The 18,801-nt window shown below is 40.0% G+C and overlaps 1 protein-coding gene across 2 annotated transcripts in view; it reads right to left on the bottom strand.

Annotated features, from left to right (window-relative positions):
- Positions 1–12,334: 12,334 nt before the first annotated feature.
- Positions 12,335–18,801, bottom strand: part of abcc12 (ATP-binding cassette, sub-family C (CFTR/MRP), member 12) — a 136,896-nt gene continuing 130,429 nt past the window's right edge. For both annotated transcript variants that reach the window (XM_039763118.1, XM_039763119.1), the window contains one exon: positions 12,335–13,365. In XM_039763118.1, coding sequence (XP_039619052.1) covers positions 13,273–13,365 — 93 coding nt within the window. In that variant the 3' untranslated portion in view covers positions 12,335–13,272. The remainder of the gene's footprint in view (positions 13,366–18,801) is intronic.

Raw genomic sequence — 18,801 nt, 5'->3', positions numbered from 1 at the left:
AGCACTTTGGGTGCATCTCCCAGCTGCTTTACCCCTTTGCCAGCCCCTGTCTGTCTCAGAGGCCCTCTATGTACCAGCCCTATGAGACTTGCTGGCGACTACATACCCAGGCAGATGGACTCTAGGAGCTTGGAGATGCATCCAAAGTACTCTAAGTGCTGCGTTTGCAACATAGTGAATGTGCAGCTATTTTTATGCCATCTTCTCCAGGTAATCCTATCCTCCTCAGATATGCCTCGACCACCTGAGGAGCTTGTCCCTCTTAGGTGCGCTGCACTATTATTTCCACGGTATACCTGGGCGGCTGTCACAGTGCAACCCTGTACCATGGCTTCTCAAGGCAATGACAAGGTTAATTTTATATTTTGACTGAGAACAAACATTGCGTTACACACCAAAAATCCAGCAAAGCCTGCTTGTTCTATTTCTTAGGATCACGTTTTGCGTTTATTGCATTTCTTGTTATCTAGTAGACTGTGCCTTTAATTGTACCCTGGAAGATTTTGATAGCTCCTGTTCATTTATATAAAACTTTCAACTTAATTAATTTTGTTCACTTGGTAATAAAATTGTTTTCTATAACATACTGAATTATGACAGAAGGCAATTTTCACACCCTATTATTCCTAATCAGTTTTATACAATGAAGTACAAACTATACATCTGTAATTAGCGGAAGCTTCTCGGCTTTCTCTTTTTGTTTTTTAATAAATGCAGCCGAGGAAAATCATTTCTCTCATCTCCAGATTTGTTTCATGCAGATGCCTTAAGCCTAAAGTGATTTCCAAGCGTGAAAGCCACTCATTTTAGAGCTGGTGGTCCTCGGGGTGACAGGCAGCTCTGCGGCCTACTGCCTTATATTTCTTTTGTTATGCAGCTGAGCTTTGAATTAGAGAGACAAAAAAACCTCATGAAGCACCGAGTTGGTGAGACATACTTGTCCTGAACTTTGTGCTACTATCTGAATGTCCACTCCAGGGCTTCTCTTTCTTTGTACATCAGCTTGTTTTTTTTCTAGGTTAAATGCTTTCCCCCCCACCATTGTAACCCCCATTGTGGACCTGGAGAAAGCATATGACGGGGTGCCTCGAGAGGAGCTGTGGTATTGTATGAGGAAGTCGGGAGTGGCAGAGAAGTACATAAGAGTTGTACAGGATATGTACGAGGGAAGTGTGACCGTGGTGAGGTCTGCAGTAGGATCGATCGGTTCTGAGCCCTTTCTTATTTGCAGTGGTGATGGACAGGTTGACAGACGAGATTAGATGGGAGTCCCTGTGTACTATGATGTTTGCTGATGACATTGTGATCTGTAGCGATAGTAGGGAGCAGGTTGAGGAGACCTGGACAGGTGGAGATATGCTCTAGAGCAGAGAAGAATGAAGGTCAGTAGGAACAAGACAGAATACATGTGTGTAAATGAGAGGGAGGTCAGTGGAATGGTGAGGACGCAGGGAGTATAGTTGGTGAAGGGGGATGAGTTTAAATACTTGGAATCAACAGTACAGAGTAATGGGGACTGTGGAAGAGAGGTGAAAAAGAGAGTGCAGGCAGGGTGGCATGGGTGAAGAAGTGTCAGGAGTAATTTGTGACAGACGGGTATCAGCAAGAGTGAAAGGGAAGGTCTACAGGACGAAAGTGAGACCAGCTATGATATATGGGTTGGAGACGGTGGTACTGACCAGAAAGCAGGAGACAGAGCTGGAGATGGCAGAGTTAAAGATGATAAGATTTGCATTGGGTGTGACGAGGATGGATAGGATTAGAAATGAGGACATTAGAGGGTCAGCTCAAGTTGGACAGTTGGGAGACAAAGTCAGAGAGGCGAGATTGCATTGGTTTGGTCATGTGCAGAGGAGAGATGCTGAGTATATTGGGAGAAGGATGCTAAGGATAGAGCTGCCAGGGAAGAGGAAAAGAGGAAGGCCTAAGTGAAGGTTTATGGATGTGGTGAGAGAGGACATGCAGGTGATGGGTGTAATAGAACAAGATGCAGAGAACAGAAAGATATGGAAGAAGATGATCTGCTGTGGTGACCCCTAACGGGAGTAGCCGAAAGAAGAAGTAACCTGCCCACTACTTTGTGTTGGGTCATAAGCGTCCCTGGCCTCTTAATCCGGCACCTGGCATGCTTAATTTTATTTATAAGCTTGAGATCAGTGCGAGCTTGTGCAAGGTTCACTTTGGTTCATGTTGTTGCCTTCTGTGTACTCGATGTGGAAAATAGGAGTGACCTTGAACCATTACTGAAATCAGAATGAACACCAGGAAGGCAAACTACAACAAAGAAGTGGTGGTCTTTATTATAATTAAACACACAAACGAAGGGGTTGGACAGAAAGAACAGCACAAATACATAAAAAGAGACTTGCTCCATGGACCTGTCTATTAAGTGATCTGGTTGGCCCACTTTCCACCTCAGTGTTATACCCAGCACTCCTCTGTCTCACTTCCTGATTCTTTATGTTTTGCCCCTCTTTCTCCCACCAGTTTTTCTCCCAACATCTTGGTCACTGCACTTCTGGGTTCAATCCAGGATTTACTTTCAGAGTTGGGACTGCATTCTGGAAACCTTCAGCAATATCACCCAAGGATTCCTCAGAGTGACTCCAGGTGTTCCTGTGGACCATTTCTACAGTCTATGGCCACTAATTTTAATTACTTGTGTTAGAACGGTTGGGTTGAATCTTTCCATCAGTCTGCCACAAGTGGGTGATAAACGTAAGAATGCAAATGTTTGATTTTAGAAGTTTAATCATATTATTGAAGACCTCTGACCTAAAGGACATTCCTTGAATCTCTTTAAGAAAGCTAACATGGGATATAACATCCTGTTCATGCAAATCCTGTGTAGACTGGCTGTCCTAATATGTGTCAGAAATCACACATACGACAAAGCATCCCTTACGTTATTTGTCGTCCCCATCATTTGACATATAACACTCTCTTTGGCCTGCAATCACTGACCCACCCTGTGCAGAGTGCCTTCAAGCATTCACCCCCTTGGACCTTTTAACATTTTATTATCACAATGGATTTCATTTGGCTATTTTGACATTGATCAACAAAAAAAAAAACTCTTGAATGCCAAAGTGAAAGCAGATCTCTGAAAAGTGGTCTAAATTAATTACAATGGTAAAATACAATAAACCTAAAAGACCCAAATCATCACTGGTGCAACCAGTTGCTTTTACAGGTCACATAATTAGTTAAATGGAGATCACCTGTCTGGGGTTTCAATTGATTGGAGCAGAGATGCACTTGATCTGAAAAGTCGAGCCTGTGGTGAGTCAGTATGGTGGCCTAACCTACACAATGAAGACAGAAAAACACCCCAAAGAACTCTGTGAGAAGGCAAATGCAAAGCACAGTTCAGGGGATGGAGACAAGAAAATCTCCAAGTCACTGAATATCTTTTGGAGTCCAGTTAAACCAGTCATGAAGAAATGGAAAGAGTATGTCACAGTAGTAAATATTTCTAGAACAGGTCATCCACAAAACTGACTGATTGTGCAAACCAAGAGACTTATTAGAACTTTGTAGGCTACAGTCAGTAGGATTGGAGATGCTGTGCAGACAGCGACTGTTTACCCAGTGCTTCGCCAGTCACAGTTTTATTGGAGGGGGGCAAAGAGAAAATGACACATAACATCTCGGCTAGAGTTTGCTTGAAGGTACATGGGAGACTCTGAAACCAGCTGAAAGAAGACCAACATTGAGCCCTTTGGCCCTCAGACTAAACGTTATGTTTGAACACTACTCACTACCAAAAACACACCATCCCCACCATGAAGAACGGTGGGGTCAAAATCATGATGTGGGGATGCAGACCCTGGATGGCTTGTGAGGGTAAAGTCAATGCAGCAAAATGCAGTCTAATGCAGCCTGCACCTTTGGAAAAGATTTATTTTCCAACAAGATAACAACCTCAAGCTTCAGGCCAAAGCTTCACAGGAATGGTGCATAAACAGCATTAATGTCCTGGAGTGGCCAAGTCAGAGTCGACATCTCAATCCAACTGAGAATTTGTGGTTGGACTTGAAAAAATGGCTGTTCGCTCTCAATCTCCATGCAGCCCGACAGAGCTTTTACAGTTCTGCAAAGAATAATGGCAATGTGTAGAGATGTGCAAAGCTGATAGAGACCTGTGCACACTGACCCAAGGCTGTCATGGCTGCCAAAGGTGCATCTACTAGATACTGACTTGAAGGGGTGAGTACTTCCACAAGCAATCATTTTGTGTTTTACATTTGTCATTCATTTAGAATTTAGATCTGTTTCTGTTATCAGTGTCAAAAAGCCAAATGAAATTTGCTGTGTGTTGTATAACAATAAAATATGACAACGTACAAGAGGGTGAATACGTTTTATAGCGTCTGTATCATTAGATATTGCATTTTGCTCAAATGTTTCCAAGTAACCAGCTAACATGCTTTATGCTGCATAGCACCTTTCTATACTGAATACACTTTATTTGCACACTGGTTTTAAGGTTTTTGTGTTACAGTTGAGCAACCAGCAGAATGAATGGTATATGCAGTGCTGAAGTGGGTGCTCTCAAATGCCAGAGAACAAAAGCCGGCTTTGACAGTGCAATTGATCTGTAACACTGAACACTGCAACACATGGTATATGTCCATAAAACTGTAACAAGCAGAAGCCTTTTTCTGCAGAATGCGATCAATAGTACTGTAGTTCAGTTACATGTGTCAGTGGCAGCACTGCGGCTGGGTGCAGGATTCTTGAAGCACCTTTGTTTGAGTTTCTGTAATAGTTTGTCATTTCTCCTGCATAAATTTCCTTTACTCTTATCAAACGTGTAATGGATCAGCAGGTAGGAGTAAGCCTGTTATTTGACTCTCGATGACAAGTTCACCATCTCCTTCAAGCTGCTGGGAATTTCCTGCGGCTCTGATTCACAATACAGAAAGCACAGAAGTGCCTTCGCACTCCAATTGCTGAATGAACATTAGTTTGGCTCAGTGGGCTTCACATTATTGTGGGACTTCTGCAGTTTCTCTCTGTATAAACCTTTATTGTGAATGTGACTGTAAAAAGGGGCACACACAATTAAAAACATGCAATGTTGACAGAATATAACTGATTAACACGTACTATGAAATGAGAAAAGAAGGTATGCTGTGGAGACACGGTTACACTGCCCACCTCCTGTCTCATCATGACTGGCCTGCCACCACATCTACAGTATTTTCTCGTGATTTGCAGCTGTTTTAAATATTTCCTGACCTATAATGTCAAATCAAAATGTCACCAGTATTGCTAGTAATTTGTATACTGTATATAATGGAGCAATTTTCTCTTGAAACAGTCCTTTGCAATTCAGGAGAGGTTTTTATGGCCTTTTGCTGAGCACCAGCCATTTTAATTTACTCCCAGCTCATTTTTCTTTATCAACATTATCTCAGAAGCCACCAGAATTTACGCTGTATGTGCTCGAAGGCTTGAATTTTACACAGAAATTAATCAATTTTGTTATGCATTTAAAACATGAACAGCGTAGCAAATTGTCCCAGGCAATGTGGAGAAAGCTTCTGTGATTCTTAGTTGTTTTTTTGTGAATTACCTACAGCACTTTTTTTTTGTTTTTAATAAAATAACCAATACTTTTTCCAAGTAAATGGTTTGTGAAATAACTAGTCATTGTTTAAAATAGCCAAGTAATCCACACATCCATTAATTAACCCAGTTGATCCAGCTTAGGGTTGTGCGGCCCACGCTTCATCAGAAAGGGACAGCCAGGAGTTGCCTGTTGACCTGACCTCTTTAGACTGTGGGAAATAAGTAATACATCTCTCTATAATAATAAAAAAATCTCGGGTTGATATGTGATCTTCTCGGAAGACACTTTAACGTAATGTGAGACAAGGCAATAAGACAAAAGGTCAGCTGCTGTGTACAGGCTTTTAACACTAGAATTACCAGAGCCTACGAGAAAACTCGTACATCCGGCCCACCTTAAATCCGTTTGCACCTCTCCGTCAGCGACTTTTGTCCTGTAAATGTACCGATTAAGACAAGCAGCGAGCAGCCGGCTATTCCATCCCCCACTGTCGCAGAATGTTCACTAAGTTCTCCCAGCTCATACCTTGTTTGATTATCTGCGAGTGAGTGAAGTGCTGGAGTTTTGAGTGGAAATAATAGATCGTTATTTGGAACACATGCATTTCATGTGTGTTCTGTTTCTACAGTAATCTGTGTAAACACATTGTTAAAACAGAAACTTTTTCATATTTTAGTAATAAAAGTTACAAAATGTAGGCATAAACTATAGAATGTGTGAAGCCTGAAGTCCAAAGATCAAATAAACACTTTCACAAAAGGTTCAAGGATGATACAACAGCTTCTGTGGCATAGCAGTAGGATTTGCTAACTTGTAATCAAAGGGGCTCCTGGTTCGATCCCCACTGCCTCCTATATTTGCCATTTTCAGTAGTGAGCTGCTCTTATTGTTAATATTATATAGTACACACATACATTCTGCATCAGACTGTGTACATTTATAGTACTGTACTTGTAAAAGTTTTTTTTCACTTTTATTCTCTCACAATCACAATACATCTATTTGATCTGACGCTGTTAGTTTTTATTTGAAACTGGGAATAACTGTAGATGTGAGTAATGTTTTGAGGAAATGGAACTGGACATTCTCTGATCTGGACGGATAAAAGCTGACACACAGAGGCTGGTGAATCTGCCTTCTTCGTATCTCACTGTCACTTTATTTTTTTTTAAGAGACTGCATTACTTTAATGTGACATCCTTTACATCTTCTACAGCTCTGTGATGACCAGCGTGATGTTCTATGCTGTGGTGTGCTGGGCTGGTAACATCACTTCTAGACAAGCCCACCTAATTAAAAAGGGCAAGCTCAGTTTCAATACACACCTTGGACCCCTTGGAGGTCGTAGCAAAGGGGAGAATTAAAACAAAACTGAATGCCATTATGAACAAAGCCACACATCCTAACACTGAGGACTTTCAGCCAACGAGTTATTCATCAGAAGTGTGTGAAGAAACGCTACTGGGGCTCCTTTATACCAACAGCAATACTCCTGCATAATGGCTCACTGGGACTGGGACAGCCAGGTCAGAAGGTTTCTTTCTTTTTATTTTCTTTCTGTGTTCAGACCATAGTGTGGGGGTATATATTCATTATTTATTTATCTACCTATTTATGTATTTATGAGCTTCTTTCAAAAGCCAATTTTCCCCCCCGGGGACAAATCATGTTCTATCTAATCTAATCTAAATTGTGAAGTGGACTGCTCATTAACCAGAAAACCAGACACTGGTGGGAGAAATTCTGAATAAATACCTGGAGAAAATTCACATACTAGTGAGGACAAACACATTCTGACCACACACAGATTGAGACCACAGTGGGAAATGTGACTTACCAGTGTTTGCCAACATGTTAGCCTAAATTGAAAGTTGTGATGCTAAAGGAAAATATGACATAGTAAGTAAATATAAAATAGTGTGTTGAAAAAGTGTATTTAATTGAAATGGCAGTCAATAAGAGCGATACAGGGTATGGGGGAGAGTGAAGAATGCATTTTTAATCAGGCCATCGAAGGGCAGGCAAATGCGTTTTTGCTGGATTTCCTTTTGTGCACGTTCTCCTGTATTTTAAATCACTCAATTTGCTATGCTTTGTAAGGGGGCTGCACAGACGTAACTCTGTTAAAATATGTAAATGTTCTAATCATGCCAATTAGTATTTTATTTCAGAAGATTATGCACTGAATGAAATGTAAAACAGCTGAAACAAATTTATGCCAGGAGCTAGTTTGCGGATAATTACTCTGGAGTGCAGAATTCCTCTAGGCTAACAAAGAGGAGAAAATGTGCGAAAGTTAAATGTAGAACTTAATTGTGTGAAGCCAAGATTGATGATATGAAATGTTTCCTGTTCAGTTTCTAAAATTACAAATGTGTTTTTTAGGAGGGAAGCTGCTTTCGATCGAGGCTTCACACGTTCCATTACAATTCCGATACAGATACCGCCATACAACGGACTTCAAATGATGACACTCATTTTGGTAACTTGAAGGCAGTTAGTAGTGTGTGTTGAAGTTTAAAAAGTTAATGGTGAGTGAAAATCTTACATTAACACAAGTTTAGTTCTCTCATAATCTTCTTTTTGCTGTAGGGAGTATTTTAAACTAAAATTTCAGTTCATAACGTGAAGCTCAAAGCCATTCAGAGTGACTGTAGGCACAAACACCAAAGATAGAATATTTATTGAGTTAGCACAACAAAATAATCACTTATTAGTTTAGTTATCCAGTAACTATTGAAAATGTCCTGCATCCAGTATGACGTGATCATTGCTCAACCCCACACACAATGCTACTGCACTCAAGGTTGGAGTTCTGTCCACACTATACGAAGGACCTCGTGAACCGCTCTGGAGCTGGAAGAACAGGTGCTTGGCTGCCTTCTGTTCAAAACAGGTTCTCCCGTACCTCTCACCTCTTGGCACTCATTCATCTCCACATTCAGCACAATAATCCTTCAGCACCTCATGAACAAGCTTGCTCTACTGAGCCTAGAAGCCCACCACTCCACAATTGGATATTAGACTTCCTGGACTGGTGTCACCCATGGCTGTGCCTTGAGTCCTCCTGATGATCCAAGGCATGGACCACATCATTAAGTTCTCAGACAACACAATAGTGATAGGCCTCATGGCTTACAGGGAGGAGGTTAGCCAACTTGTGGACTGGTGTAAAAACAATAATCTGAACCTGAACATCTATTAAACAAAGGAGACTGACTGTTGAAGAGCCATGCCACACACCTTCCCCTCTCTATCAACCACTCCACTGTGGAGTTATTCAGGGGCGCAAAGTGCTTGGGAGTGGCGATATCAAAAGATCTCTCCTGGACCCAACACACTTGTTTGTTTTCACCATGATACAATAAGGGCTTCACAGGTATCACATTGGAGATGTAACTTACCTACGTAGTGCTCGTTTGTCGACATGCACTTCTCTTTAGTTCTTGTTTTTGCATCCTGGATTTTTTCTTGCATGTCTATGAGCTTTCAGTGTGTGCTGTTCTTACGTGCCTTCTGTGAGGTGTTGGGCACTTTTCCTATTATGGAGTACTTCATCATGTTTGGTGTTCAATAAACACAATACTGACACCGGATTATGAATTCTGAATATGAAATGATTAGGCAGGTCATCGTGCATCGACACTTCTTGGGTGTATCACCACACCGAGGGTCCCTAATTCTCTGCAATTGAGTCAATTGTTATGTTCCTCTCTAGGGTTTGGTGTGAGGAAGAGTGCTCTTCCTTCACCTGGCTCCTTCTTTTCAGTCACATTCCCTGTATATAATTCTCAGGCCAAAATCCCAACGAATCTTCCTTTTCTGAGTCAATAAATACCAGCAGGGTTCTCTGTTATCTGCGATCTGCGCACCCCTTGTGGAAGAACAATTTTAGGGTAACATGGCATTCATCTTTAAGAAATAGCATAAAGGGTAAACAGTGGCGTAGCTCGAGTTTGTGCCACTCAGGGCGGGGTGCCCTCCAACATATCTGAATATGTTAACCTATTTAAATAGAAAATTAAAATGATGTATAGAGAAAAATGTAGATACATTTTGCATAGATTTATTCATATATAGAGAAACAACAGTCATTTTTCACATGTAATTATTTATAAGCATCAACTAGACAAGAATATAGCATAGACGCACTGATAAGCCATGTTCTAATTATTAGTTTAATATAATTACGCTCTGAAAACCAGAACCAGTGTAGTGTACAAGTGTAGGTGGGGATGTTTTCTGCACAGAGCTCGAACGTATTCGAATTGATAATGAAACAAAGTTATAAATTGTAAATTAATGTAAATTACAAATTAATGTTTCCAATTAATTGTAATGTTTATGTTTATTTCTGTTATTGCCTCATAAATTTCAACTGCTGTGTCTGATTGCATCACAGGACAGTCTGAAAATTATTTTTGAAGCATTTGTGGATAAAAATCAGAGGATTTTACATTTTTCATTCATGAGTGATATTCTTCTGAACCCTACTGCTTACACATGAATTGTACTGAGCCTTTTAGCCAATAATACTGTCCCCAAAAATGTGCCGCTGAGGCGGACTGCCCCTTCGTCTGCCCCTAGCTACTCCACTGAGGGTTAATAAATGTCAGAACCCTTTGCAGGCGCATCAGGAAACCAGCTAAAGGTCAAGTGAACAACAAAATGTACTGAAAGATGATGAAGAAATCAACAGGAGCCCTGTAAACAAACGGAATGGACACTTGTTATATGCACAGAAATTTCAAGGGTATAAGAAGAATTAGAATATAATATAACAGACTTTTATTTTATATGTCATTTGGGTGTAAACCAATGAACCAACTCGAGTAACATGTCTGCATTGATTGACGCTGTATGTAAATTCAATATTCAGATTTATAAAATGAACCCTTATTCTTTGTTTTCTCTGCCCATTCTGTAACAGACTATTTTCGAAGAATGCTCCCTCCAAGGCATTTTGCTGAGGAGTCATTAAAAGATACAATGAACAGCTTTTCTCCTGCCTGATTACTGACTTGTCCTGTTAGGTGATGTTTCTTTCTTTAATAAAATGTTACATTTCCACACTGTATAGAAAACTTGTTAAATTTACAGTAAAATACTGGCAGCTGGGTTGCCAGAATTTTACCGTACAAAAAAAAAAAGGTGAAGAGTATTTTTAGGTCTATAAAAATTGTATTTTTATGATAAACTGGCAGCTGGGTTGCCAAAATTTTACTGAAATAAATAGTGACAATATTTTTAGGTCTACGATATAACTGTAGTAAAAACTGTTTTTTCTTTGCAACACATCCCAACAGAAGAGTATGTTTACCCATAACCAGAAATTCATCCATCCATCCATCCATTTCCTAACCCGCTGAATCCGAACATAGGGTCACGGGGGTCTGCTGGAGCCAATCCCAGCCAACACAGGGCACAAGGCAGGAATCCAATCCCGGGCAGGGTGCCAACCCACCGCAGGACACACACAAACCCACCCACACACCAAGCACACACTAGAAATTCATGTAGTGTAATATATATTCCAATCAATAAATCATTAGAATGTATTGTCAGAATCAAACCTCATTACACTTCTTAACAACAACCAATAGCAAACGTGTCATTTAATTATACACATTGAAAACAATTCAATTGTTAAGGAAGATATGTTTCATTGTCTGGTGGGGAAGTAAAGTTTGCTTTTGTGGTGTATGGTGTCCTACAGGTGTGCCAGCTTATCAAATACAACCCACCATACATCAGCTTCCATAACCTCAAAAAACCTTCAGCACGCATGGAAAAATAAGTTTGTTAACTTAGTTTAAGTTTTTTTCCCTGCTATTCAAAGGTATGTGGATCACCAGGAACACTATGGTAAAAGAGGGCGTGTCCTTATGCAAATATCAGAACTTCGGTTTCACTGAAACAGCACTTTACTGTTTTACATTTTATGGTTGTTTACCTTCGTTATTTAACAGTTTTACACTGTAACATTACCAGATTTTTTCAGTGTAATTGTAATGCATCAGTAAATGCTATTTAGCATATTTTGAAGGTAGAAAAATATCGATTTAACAGAACTTAGCTGTAAAAAACAATGAAATGTATCATTTAAGATATACAGGTGATTTTCAGTAGAACATAAGGTAACTGTCCTTTTTTCCAGGAAAGGCCTTTTACTTTCACCATTTACAGTGTTTTTAAATTTAATGACATTTTTTACAGTGTACCACACCCTGTGACCGTCTTAAATGTTCTGCCATTTTCTTTAATTAATAACCCGTTAAGAGTCATTAGCATTAAATCTACTTGGCACTGATGCAAATCGGTGTACTTGTTAAGCCATCAGAAGACAAGCCTATAAAATGACGGCATGAAGCTCGCTGAGCTGTGCAAACACAAGCAGCGCACATCCTTGCCGAGCTCACTGCCGCCCTGGACACGGTCAGATTTCTCACAAAGGTCTGCTCATACGTCACACTGCAGTCAGTGTCAGCACTCTGTGGGCTTCCAAATCAAAAAGAACTTTCTGCAGAGGTCCCTCATGTAATGGACTCTGCTGACGAGTCTTCTTTAAAGTCTTCAGTGGGCTCTGCTGGGGAGGCTGCGGTAGGCGTTTAGATGTGGAAGTCATTTAAAGAATACCCCTCTGAGCTTTGGAGTTCAGGGCAGATTGGATTCTTCCTTGATCTGCCGGCATATTTTATTCAACTCAATTCTATTGATCTGTTATGTTATGCAGTCAGAAAATGACATTAAGCAAAGTTAAAAAAACAAAAAAGTATTAATTATTTTATTATGTACATGAAACAAATAAATAACTTGGAACAACAACATGATTTCACAATATTAATAAATAATCCAAACATATACACAATTATTCTGATGAGTACTCCAGTAATTCTCTGCCTACACATTCACAAAGACAAGAAAACACATTATTTTGTCATTTTGTCAAGGAAGTCATACTGTACAGTGAATGTGCTGCTAATCAATAAGCCGGACACGTCAGTGTTAATGTTAAACTTAGTCTGATTTCTGAGAAAAAACCAAATAAATCCAGTGTCACACGTAATCGACATGTTGTTTTAAAAGCCTTTTTTTCCAGGTTTTTACTGCCTAACTGCTGCCTACGATTGGATAATCATTAGTCAGGAAGACACTAGATGAGGGTGCCAAAATTCTAAGAGCGTCTAGCAGTCTGCAGAATAAGCAAAATAGCAGTGATGTCTAAAAGGAAATGAAACTGTAACTACTACCTTATACAGTAGAAAATCATCTTAACTTGACCATAGTTATTTATAAATTAGACATCTAAGAATCAAAATGTCAGTAGTTCCAATCATTTATTCGTGTGGCTATTTTAATAACTAACAACATTATAGAAATATGTGCAGATATCTAAAATCCTAATAACTGTAGAAGGACCAGAAATTAATTTGTAAAAAATGAGTAACTGCAGCCTGAACAAATAAAAAAAGGGACAGGGATCTGTTTGGAACAGCTTGACAACCATCTTCTAATAATAATAAAAATAATCCATTTTATTAATACAGTGCCTTTCCCATGCTTATGAAGAAATGAATGCAGTGATCTAATTAAGGATGCAGCCAAAGTGGCACAGGGACAGCACAGGAAGACGTGAAGACCACTCTGTTCACTCGAAACTCCTCTCGTACACATATAAAAATCAGACGTTTGCCTCAGGTGTCCACTTTGTTAGCAGCCGAGAGAAGCTTTGCAAATAACGAATTGGCGTCCTGTAGCAGAATGTTTGGTCCATCGAATTCCACAGCCTGCAAATGGAAGAATACAAAAAATGCTTAAAGAGGCCAGGAGATCCGATCTGTGAAAAGTACAGCTTCTGATATGTTGTTACACAGTCTTTGGTCTTGGGTGGTGTTTTATCTTGGCCTACACTGCTCTACTTTCCCCTTTTGTATTATTAATATGTAGCCTTTGTCAGAATGGCTCAAGTCTCCCAGACTTGCCACTGTTTATTAGGTATTATAGTATATAACTTCTCTCCACCTTCCCTCCTACATCTGTAACCTCAGGCAATTAGGTGTAGTAAAAGACAAGCAGGAGTTAAGTTGCAATTTAAACAATGTATTGGTAATATTCATAAATAATAACAATATGCAAAGTACATTTGAATATTGGCAACCATACAACCTAATAAATGCTGATGTATCTTTTCAGGCGGCACATAGACTTGTTATTTACTTCAAATGTCTCTAGTTAAGCATCATTTTGTGGTCAGCTTTCTTCAGAACAGGCCGCATGCCTGTCTCCATATGGCTGCCTAGCTGTGCTCTCCATTGTGTTGTGCTTTCAGCTCATCAGTCTGGTAACAGAGAGAGATGCCTCTTCATCAGATGTTAGTAAGAGAGAGAATGAGGTTAACCAAGCAAATTTACAGATGTTCTATCCAACCCCTACAGCCAATAGGGCATCGTGGTACTTAAAGGCTTCTGATACAAGCCAGTTCCAAACAGCCATACTTCAGATTAATGGGGAATAGACCATCTTAACACCTGCCACCCCCCAAAACCATATGTTAAGGTGAATCTTGGCAGTTTGGCAGCCTGGCTTTCCTATGGGGGTTGAAAGACTTTAGCAGAGAAACACTTGCCAAACTGGTTTAAGGCAGTTCCCCCAAATCCTGTCGTAAAATCCAAAGAGACTCAGTCCTAAAGGGAGAAGGGGTTCTTGAACCATCAAACTATTGCTGTTATTATCAATAATGTAACACTAATATTACATTGCTTTGCCTAAGTTACAATTAAAGACATACAAAACATGTATCAAGTTATCTGCAAAATCTCACATCACAACAGGTGGTAAACTTACAGTCTTACCTAATTCTAGAACAAGTGAAACACATGGACCTATAAACCTGAAATAATGGTGGTTCATGTAGAACATGTTGAACTTTGGCAAGTACATGATAAAGCACGGCTCACTTTGGAGATGTCACTTTCCCAAGTGGTACTCATTTCTCGGCGTGCATTACTCTCTTGTTCTCGTTTTTGCACTCTGCACCCTGGAGTTTGTCTTGCATGCCTATACGCCTTTGTGTCTTCCTGCTGTTCTTAAATGCCTTCTGTGATGTGTTTGACGCCCCTCCTATTATGGAGTCCGTCATTACATTTGGTTATCAATAAACACAATACGGACACTTAGTTATGAATTCTGAGCATGTATGATCTGGGTCCTGGAGGATAATCAACAGAGGGGCTAGCAGGGACTAGGGAATCCATTCCAGGGAATTCGGGAATCCCGCATGTTACTCCCGGGAATCTCGGGCTCCTGGGGATGACACAGTGCACGGGCATCTCATATGTGAACGGTTTTAGAACGACCGACACTTATTTTTAGTAAAACTACTGCAATATGTTGACACCAATAAAAGACTAACCTTATCTACAAGCAGTTCATGCTGTCATATAAGTACATGTATCTAGTTAGTTGCGGTAATAAGAGCATAGAAAGCACAACGTGTCCAGTGTGCGGTCGTCCAGGCGAGAGCACACCTTCATGCAGAGTACGCCAGCCGCTGAGAAAGCACGCTCTGCCTCCACTGAAGGCGGCACAGTCATCAGATACTGATACATTTGTTCTAAACAACGCCCACGCTTGCTGTTGCTCTGAAACACCGCCATTTCAGCTTTTACTGATTCATTCTGTGATGGCACGTTTCTTGGCACAGATAATGTGGATGCAACAGACTGACGCATTGCAATTTCAAGTTGCTGTTCAAAGCTGTTGTCTGACAGATGTCAATGAAGTCTGCCCCATCCTGGCATTTGTGAGCTGCAGAGTGTGGACTCCTCCCAGTCCACTGAGCTGGGAGACTGACTGCTGCTGGTCTGTTGTTGACCGAATTAATCGGCAACACACTACACCATGGGCCAAAAAACCGTGCCACTTACTTATTTTTAACTATAACTCTGTTATTTCTTGATTGATTTTTACACTTTTACACACTATACTGTATATGCGAGTTTGGCCATTCCCGGTTTCCCGGGAATTACAGCAGTTTCATTCCCGGGAATGTGGGAATGAAAAATGTCCAGGTAATTGGGAGCCCGGGAATGGATTCCCTAGCGGGGACCATTCCTTTATTATCAATGACTTTTTCTGCCCACCAGCAAAGTGGCCACCAGATTGCCCTGACCTAAAATTTTTTTGAATTTCAAAAACATTTGAGGCTATATTCAGGATTACTTCTTCCTTGTGTTAACCTCTTGTCTGCTTATTTTTTCCTGTGTTTGTCACTTAATTGTTTTCTTTCTTGCTGTCGTTGTTGCATTTTGTTTTGCATGGCTATGAGCCGTAAATGTTTACCTATTGATCTCCTGCTCTGTGTTCAGAATTATTTCTTGCTTGATGATACACTTCAGTGTTTTTTTCTTCGTAGGGCTTTTTGCAACTCATTGCTGAAGTGTCTTCTGCAATTTGCCTGATGCTCAGCAGATGTCACTCTTTTTCATTTCCTATTAAGATGTTCCTTATCTTGTCATTTGCCTCGGTAATTTCCACTTAACACCTAGCACGCTTGCCTATTGCTATGCCATAATAAAACCAAGTAAATTTAGTGAAGTTGGCACTACCTCTCATTTTTTGCAGTGACTATATGTTTGGGTAATAACCATTCAATCTACACCAAGACAAAGGTTCTAGCTCCTATAGTTTGTAAGTACAGTGGTACCTTGGAATCCAAACTTAATCCGTTCCAGAACCCCAAATCATTTGAGTTCCAAGACAATTTTTACCCTTTAAAATAATAGAAACTGTTTAATCTGTTCCTGGGTTCCACAAACTCAAATTTTCAAAATGATTTCAGCAGTAAATACACTGGATTTTAAGGTGAAATTTTAATAAATAATAACAATATTTAAATAAAAATTTAAATTAATCAAATTAAAAATTGTAGCTCTAACAGCTTTCCTCTTACTCTTATTTTCCTCACTACACTTTTTAGGACTCACGGCGAATGTTATTCTTATATAAAAAAAACTAATACAAAACAGGCACAAAAGCATAAAATTAACAGTGAAAATCACACAAGATGCTTTCACTGCAGCTTCCGACAATGAAGCGAATGACAAAGCGTATGGGTGGCCCGAGTGCTGGGGAAACGTATGCACAAACACACATGAACAACGTGCTGGGCGTTCGGATTCCGGGGCAAAATGTGCTTAAATTTTTTGTTTGGTTTCCAAATTGTTCGAGTTCTGGGGTGTTCAGATTTCGGGGACAATACTGTAAGTACATAACAGACAGACAGATTTTATTATCTTTTATATGCTAGCTGTGCTGCCTGTCTAAGACGGGTAGAAATCTAAGAAATTAATTTAAACTTCAGCCTTAATGTTTGCAGGGCGCCATCTGTTGAACTATATTTAATAATGCATTCAGTAACAAAAATGCACTGCATTTGTCATTCCAACAGATGGCACATCACAAATACTTGCAGTAATAAAATGCATTATATTTGTCATTCCATCAGATGGTGTATCACTAACATTTATAGCAATAAAACATATTGCGTTTGTCATTCCAACAGATGGTGCATCACAAAGATCTGTAGTAATAAAATGCATTGCATTTATCATTCCAACAAATGGTGCCCCACAAATGTTTGTAGCAATAAAATGTGCTGCATTTGTCATTCTAACAGACGGCACATTGCAAATATTCACACTGCTTTTCTGAATCCCATAACAATTGGCATAGAAGAGAGACATTGCAACTGCATGGACACAGAGATAAACAGACACACAGGCACTTGTCCTTTAACTAAGGCGGATAGGGCTATGATAAAGTCATATTTGGATTACTTAATTCACTATTTGCATGTATCCATTACATATCAGGCAGTGATTTTTAAACCTGCATGATCCACTTTGGAGTAGCAGAGAACTGGAGTGCCGATCCTGGCAGCAAGGCAGTGAACAGCCCACCTGGACAGGTCACAGCCCACCCCAGACATTCTATTTGGTAATGTGGGAGGGAAGCCAACACAGACACAGGGAAAATGTGCAGAGCTCGCCCAGTCAAACACCTGCAGCAGGATTTCGGGACCACAGCACTGCCCAGTGCACCACTGGATATTTACCATCGGTCAGTTCAACATGAAACATGCATGTAAACAAGAAAAATGGCTTCTGTTTTCACTTGAGATTTGCCCAGTTTCACAAGATGTTACTTGTCAAACTGCAACATGACAATTTGCTCTCCCATTATTAAGGATCCTTCTGGAAATGAAATGCTTTTGTGAAAAAAAACTCAAAGGTGACACTTAAATGCACTGCTTATTATATACTTGCAATTAAAGCCTGAGAATTAAACTTTAAAGTTACAAAGAATGATCAAAGATTTGGTTTGCTTTGAGTTTATTTACAGCTTACTCATACTGTATGTAATGCAGTGCATAAATTACAGTACATTCAAAATGTATGTATGGGAATAACGTTACATTAGTGAAGGTAGCAGGGGGCTGGGGGCTCTCCTGGCAGCACTAATTACACAGTAGGAATGATAACAATTCTTTATATTTATATAGCGCTATTCTCACTACTCAGAGCCCTCTCCACACAGGGAGGACCTGGGAAGTGAACCCACAATCTCCTTCCTGCAAAGCAGCAGCGCTACCACTGCAGTAGCCCACCCTCGGATGTGCCTACAGTGCCACATGCCAGTTAGCGTCACACAGACATCTTGGGGACAATCAGAGCACCTGGAGGGACATGCATGTGGCTGAGAAAATAAAATGGATGTACAAAAATGTATAGGATCCTCATGGCCACAGAGTACTAACATGAGCTCAACAGCATGCGACACGACATGCCATTCGTTCACATGAATGCAATATTATTTGTAACTTTTTAATGCTATTCTTAAAAATTTGGCAATTTAAAATAAAAAAGCTGGAATAGACTTCACTTGTAGCTCCATATAACACTGGGCCTCTCTAAGTATTACAGTTCCTCTAAAAAATTGTTTTGCAATTTTAGATTTTACAGATGATGAGCAAATTTAGTGTGAAATGATCATTTGGCCTACTTGCTTAGTCTGTTTTGAAGTGAGAGGATTCTGATCAACTGAGGCTTATGGTACGCACACCTTTTAAATATTCTCTCGTTTTCTTTCTAAAAACTACTTATCTGACAGTCAGCACACCCCAGCCACAAAACTTATGTCTTAGTTTAATGTTACGCCACTTA

The sequence above is a fragment of the Polypterus senegalus genome, chromosome 9 (assembly GCF_016835505.1).
Source record: "Polypterus senegalus isolate Bchr_013 chromosome 9, ASM1683550v1, whole genome shotgun sequence".
Classification (NCBI taxonomy): domain Eukaryota; kingdom Metazoa; phylum Chordata; class Cladistia; order Polypteriformes; family Polypteridae; genus Polypterus; species Polypterus senegalus.
Note: the sequence above shows the minus strand (reverse complement) of the source record. Positions and strands in the feature narration are given on the sequence as shown.